At 46.5% G+C, this 6,412-nt stretch overlaps 1 protein-coding gene across 1 annotated transcript; it reads right to left on the reverse strand.

Moving 5' to 3' along the window:
- Positions 1 to 1,324: 1,324 nt before the first annotated feature.
- Positions 1,325 to 2,603, reverse strand: LOC114681908 (pre-mRNA-processing factor 17-like). The gene is given in 2 exon segments (XM_037198515.1): positions 1,325 to 1,867; positions 1,869 to 2,603. Coding segments are annotated over 2 exon segments (1,014 nt in total). The 5' UTR covers positions 2,340 to 2,603.
- Between the last annotated feature and the right edge of the window lie 3,809 nt (positions 2,604 to 6,412).

Raw genomic sequence — 6,412 nt, forward strand, 5'->3', positions numbered from 1 at the left:
AGCCTGGTATATGCAATGGCAAAGAGACCCTGTCTCACTCAAGCTAGAAAGGGAGGTTCTCTGACCTCTGACCTACACACACACACACACACACACACACACACACACACACACACACACACACTATAGCACATGTGCACTTGCAACTCCCACATGAATAAACAGCAACAAGTATACACAACCTTGCACATCACATACATACTTAGGCGCCACAAGACTACATAAATAAAGATACTTTTGCCGGGCGGTGGTGGCGCACACCTTTAATCCCAGCCCTGGGGAGGCAGAGGCAGGTGGATCTCTGTGAGTTCGAGGCCAGCCTGGGCTACCAAGTGAGTTCCAGGAAAGGTGCAAAGCTACACAGAGAAACCCTGTCTCGAAAAATCAAAAAAAAAAAAAAAAGATACTTTTATTCACTGGGAATGGCGATACGTGTTTCAAATCTCAGCACTGAAGTCTGAAGTCGACAGATCCTGAGGCCAAGGTGGACTTCAGAGTAACTTCCAGGTCAGCCTCGGCAGCTTGACGAGAGAATCTTCTCTAGATTTCTTACTCATCTGTGAAAGGGACAGGTCTTCCTTGCGTCAAGCCAAATGAAAATGGTTATATGGTATATGAACACCTGCCAGAGATCCCAAAATTGGGAGCTAGGCAAAATGATTGCTGAGAGTCTGAGGCCAGCCTGGGCTATTTAGCAAGCACAAGTCTAGCTGAGGCTACATAGCAAAATCTTGTCTCCAAAAAAATAAATAAATAAAAGCAGGGTCTGGGGAGATGGCTCCAAGGTTTAAATGCTTACTTTTTCTTTTTAGGGCTATTTTTGGTCATCAATGTGACTGTATCTAAAATTAACTAAAAACCAAAAATGGCTGGACACACCTGTGAGGAATTTTTGCTGAGTTAGATCATTTGACATGAGAAGAGCCACTTCTTTTTTTTTTTTTTTTTTTTTTTTTTTTTTTTTTTTTTTTTGGAGACAGGGTTTCTCTGTGTAGCTTTGGATCTTGTCCTGGAATGTAGATCAGGCTGGCCTCAAACTCACAGAGATCCACCTGCCTCTGCCTCCCCAGGGCTGGGATTAAAGGTGTGCGCCACCACCGCCTGGCCGGTCATTCTTCGTATAAATAACATCTATAAAGAACAAAATGAAGTTGACAATGAACTTCCATGAGGCACATTTACAACTCTCTTAACAAGAACCATGGGTCAACTTCATAAGGCCATACATGAAAAGGTTACTTCTAATCCAAATTGCCATCCAACACATTTTACTAATTAGTTAAATATGACGCTGGATCAAAAATTATCCCAGATTGTGAAAGGACTAATTCCATGCATCCCACAATTTAATGAGGCCATCCCAACCACATGTGATGACCGTGGACGCTTCATGTGGGTGCCACACCACACCTATGCACACTTCGTCATGGGCTTTAAACCTACCATAGAGTTTGGTGGTCTTCCAGTCCCAAATGTTTAAGTTTCCATTTCCGTCTCCTGAAATCACATAGCTCATGTCTGGTGAGAAGTCTGTCTGACAAGCGTAGCCTGCTACCATATGGCCCTTACATTTTTTCTTTCTATTTAATCTGAATCTGTTCTGTGCTCCAAAAATGAAGATTTGGTTATCCATTGACTGGCCTGCTAGCCATTTCCCATTTGGAGACAAAGTCACTGCGGGCATTGAGTGCCTACTGGGCTCTGCCATGCACTTGAAATCCACAGGGATATTCCATTCCCAAACTCTTAGACTCTTATCATCAGATGTACTCACAAATCTGTGATTCTCATCCACAAAAACAATGGTGTCAACGGCTCCCAAATGCTGATCATATTCCTGAACAATCTCTCCACTGAGGATGTCCCAACTGCACGATCTTTTGTGCAGACATCCCAGCCACAAAGAGATTTTGCTTGTCTTCTTTGGGATTGAACTTGACACAATAGGGTACTTTTCCGTTTGTAAATCCTAATATACACTGTCCCGTGTCCGTGTCCCAGAGTTTCAAGTACCTGTCATAGGCCGCACTGAGGAACTGTGTTCCTGCAGTGTTGAAGCAGATGTCCCTCACGGCTTGACTGTGACCAGTAAATGTTCTCAGACAGTGCTGGTCTCCATAAACTTCCCATAGCTTAATTTTACAGTCCCTGGAACAAGACAGCATCAAATGTCCAGAAAGAGGAAACAGCCTGACCGCATTGACACCCTGTGTGTGTCCAGACCACGCATGAATTTGTTTTTGGGGAAGATAACATTTTTCAGGTGACACAGATGATCGAAGATTAACACCAACGTCCCAAGGTATGCACAGGTAGGACCCGCCTTGATAGTCATACATTTCTTTACCATGAAAGATTGTCTTCTCCTCCCCAGGTCTCTCCTCTTCCCGTTTGCCTTTTCTCTGCCTCTTTGCTGTGATTTCATCCAACTCCTTTCATTCTTCTTCTGAAGGTTTGGCTACATCTTTTTCATCCACATGTTTTGCCCATGGTCCCAAGAAACCATCGATGTTAGATGCATCCTCTTCTTTGAACCTTTTCCTCTTTTCTGTTTTCTTCTGACCAGTTTCAAACACAGTTAAACCTCAATTCTTTTCAACTTCTCCCACAGAACCAATATATTTAGCAGACACTAGCATATTTCTAGGAGCAGCCATTTGCTGTGTTCTTCAGGGATTTTCTGGTCCAAACTCAGGAGCAAATATGGCCTCAGATTGTTCTGTAATAGCAGGGTCAAGGTGAACTCCAGTCTTCAAATCTTCCTTAACTGCCACTTCCGGAGCCAAGTCCACCGCCACTGTCAGAGAGGGTTTGGCTGGAGGCGATTTGGTCAAATACGTGAGAGAGTCGGCGGCTGCCCTCACTGTCCGAGTCAGATTCGGACCCTGCACCAAACCATACGAAGTGGCTAGAGCTGTAATTGCAGCAGACATGACTGCAACAGATCCTCTCTGTCTCACAGTAAAAACCTGGAGCAAGATATGGAGGCAAAGGCTGAAAGATCAGAGAGGCAGAGCAGCCAGCCACGAGATAGTTCCAAAATGGGGCTGAGCTCCGGTCTCCTCCCACCTTATATTCCTTTCTCCACCCTGCCATATCACTTCCTGTCTCCACCTCCCAAGTGCTGGGATCAAAGGCAATGAGATCCCAAGTGCTAAGATCAAAGGCGTGAGCCTCCACCACCTGCCTCTGTTTCTCTTTTAGACAGATTCAGTCTCATGTAGCCCAGGGTGGCCTTCAACTCCTGATCTTCCTGCTTCCACCTCCCTAGTGCTGGGATTAAAGGTGTGAGCCACTGCCACCTGGCAGACATTCTGGTCTCCCCCCACCCCACCCGGAGCTGAGGACCAAACCCAGGGCTTTGCGCTTGCTAGGCAAGCACTCTACCACTGAGCTAAATCCCCAACCCCTATTTTTTTTTTAAGATTTATTTATTTATTATGTACACAGTATTCTGCCTTCAGGCCAGAAAAGGGCACCATATCTCATCATAGATGGTTGTGAGCCACCATGTGGTTGCTGGGAATTGAACTCAGTACTCTTAACTTCTGAGCTATCTCTCCAGCCCCCATTCTTAAAGACTAACTGAGAGTCCTCTCTGAACAGAGATTCATGTTTTTTTTTTTTTGGTTTTTCGAGACAGGGTTTCTCTGTGTAGCTTTGCACCTTTCCTGGAGCTCACTTGGTAGCCCAGGCTGGCCTCGAACTCACAGCGATCCACCTGGCTCTGCCTCCCGAATGCTGGGATTAAAGGCGTGCGCCACCAACGCCCGGCCCAGAGATTCATGTTTTAGACTGAGCCTTTGCCCCGGCCTCCTCCCCCAAAGAAGATGGCATATCTAAGTTCACTATTTTTTTTTCTGAGACAGGGTTTCTTTGTAGCTTTGGAGCCTGTCCTGGAACTTGCTCTGTAGACCATCACCCAGCCCTTAAACTCACACTTATCATTCAGTCCTGGGTATGGAGAACTGATGTCTTTGGCTCCTCAGTATGGCTACCGCCCCAGCCCCAGAGCCTCCACCTCACAGAGCTCAGCTAATCTTCAAGCCAACAGTGGTGGGCCACTGAACCCTCACTGTTCTGAATCTGACTTCTGAGTCTAAAAGTCAAACTCCCAACTTAACCAGGGCCCCACTAAAAGTGGGGCCATCTTCCCAGAGCCACCTTTCTGCTTGGTAACACAATTCTAGAGAGTTGTGCCCAGTTCTGGCCGTGTTCTTGGCTTACACTGGGGCACGCACACTGGGTTGGAAGCCTCACGGTGTGGGGGAAGCTGTGCTGCCTTTTCTCACACGTTCTTAGCTTACCTACCTTGGAGCCGAGGGGACAGGTCTACAGTATCCAGAGTTGTCAGCTGCAATTGAGACTTGGAGATCGAGGATGCTCAAATAGACTAGTCAAGCCCTTTTTATAGTAGGGCCATATGAACACTAACAGTGTTATAAACCACACATCCTGCCTCATGGGGCAGTTGCCTTTAAGCCCACCAAAATCCACCCCCTGCTCACTTTTCTGGTTAGGTCTGACCGAGCACAGGTGAAAACCATCACTTCAAATTATCTCTTGCAGGCTGGAGAGATGGCTCAGCAGTTAAGAGCACTGGCTGCTCTTCCGGAGGTCCTGAGTTCAATTCCCAGCAACCACATGGTGGCTCACAACTATCTGTAATGAGATCTGACACGCAGGAAGAACACTGTATACATAATAAATAAATAAATAAATAAATAAATAAATAAATAAATAAATAAATAGATAAATAGATAAATAAATAAATAAATCTTTTAAAAAATTATCTCCTGCTCCTATGACAATGGTCCAACTTCCATCAACCACCTGGTCAAAGTGGCTAAAAGAACCCAGCTTTGATGTTGCTTGTAGTTCCTTAGGATAGCCTATGACTATGGGGATCCCTATACTGGGTGTGTGCTGTGTCCCCTTTGGGTCAGAGTGGGGGGGAATGCTTGTCCTAGACTATGTCCATCACTGGAAAAAACCCCAGTGTAGTAAGGTCCCCAAACAGAATGGAATGTTAAATACTTGAGTCAACATGTTAAGGTGAATTTCACCATTCCATGTTGTATCCAAAACCACCTCTATACTACAGAAACTGAAGTTCTCAAAGATCCTCAAGAGAAACTCTTGGTTGTTGCTGTCCTATGCTTAGACTCTGCCAGTTTTTCAGTATCCTAATTTGCTTAAAAACTCTAGAGAGCAGTATTGAAGACAGGGGGAACCAACCCTGACTTCAGGTGAGCCCCACTTTCCCTGTATATAGGGTAAAAACCTGACGGTTCATGGCAGACCGGCCACTGTGCTTCCCTGCACCAGTGGCAGACATTATTAATCAATCCCCGCACTTAGTCCATAGGAAGCTTTTGCTTGGATATATGCCGTCCTCTATAGCTCTGGCAGCTTCCAAGTGTTCAAGAAGTTTAGTACTTACAGTCTCTCGATCTGGTCCTTACTTGGGGAAGTGGCTTGCTTGGGTCACCCAAGTGGCTTTTATGTGGTCAGTCTCGCTGCCTGGAGAGAGCTGTGGTGGGGAATTGAAGGTCTGTTGCCAGCACTTGTCTCTAGTCAAGTTCAATGTGGATGGGGTTGAGAGCTCAAGACAAGGACAAGTTGCCTAGGGCTCAAGAATCCAAGTTTTGGCGATTGTAGGCTGTACAACGGATATAGATCCATAGTGTCTTCTAGTCTGCCACTAAGCCTTGAGAGCACCTAGCCTTGACCTTCCAGGCAGGTGATCAGGCTAGGTTCTGCCGACCCTTGTGTTTAACCTCTGAAGACTTGAACTCCTCTCTGGGAATGCCTACACCCCCTCCCACACTGGCCCAACGACAAACCCCAAAGTGTCATTCCATCAGTGCTCAACCTGGGGAAGAAACGAGGTTATTGGGGGCTGGCTTACACACGTGGGGTAAGGGACCAACCATGGAAGTGTGACTGCAAACAGCCACCCTTGCAAAGCCTTAACCTGACGTGGATGGCTTCCTCATGCCATACAGATGGAAGCTTCCTTCAATTCCCGTTTCCCCAGCTTCAGTACCTCCAGGGAGCTTAGTACCTCCAGGGAGCTTAGTACCTCCAGGGAGCTACCCATGCAATTGGAGCAGAATTTCATACCAAGGCTGGCCAGAGCAGCTCGAGCCTCGGGTGAGGCACCAAAGACCACCTCCACCCCTTCCTATGAGTGAATATCAACGGTCCACAGCCCTGATCCTGACCGTGTCCTTGCAAGCAGGCACCTTAGATTTTTTGATGTAGGTTGAAAGTTGCAGGGGGGTTTTTGCTTAGGACCTCACGCTACGAACTTTCTACTGACAGGAACAGCCTGTCTCAGGCTTTGATGTGTGTGGCATGTGCCCACGACCAGTGTTCTGGGTGAAGAGTTGAATGTGGTTTGTGACTT

The sequence above is a fragment of the Peromyscus leucopus genome, chromosome 23 (genome assembly GCF_004664715.2).
Source record: "Peromyscus leucopus breed LL Stock chromosome 23, UCI_PerLeu_2.1, whole genome shotgun sequence".
NCBI classification, from domain to species: Eukaryota; Metazoa; Chordata; class Mammalia; order Rodentia; family Cricetidae; genus Peromyscus; species Peromyscus leucopus.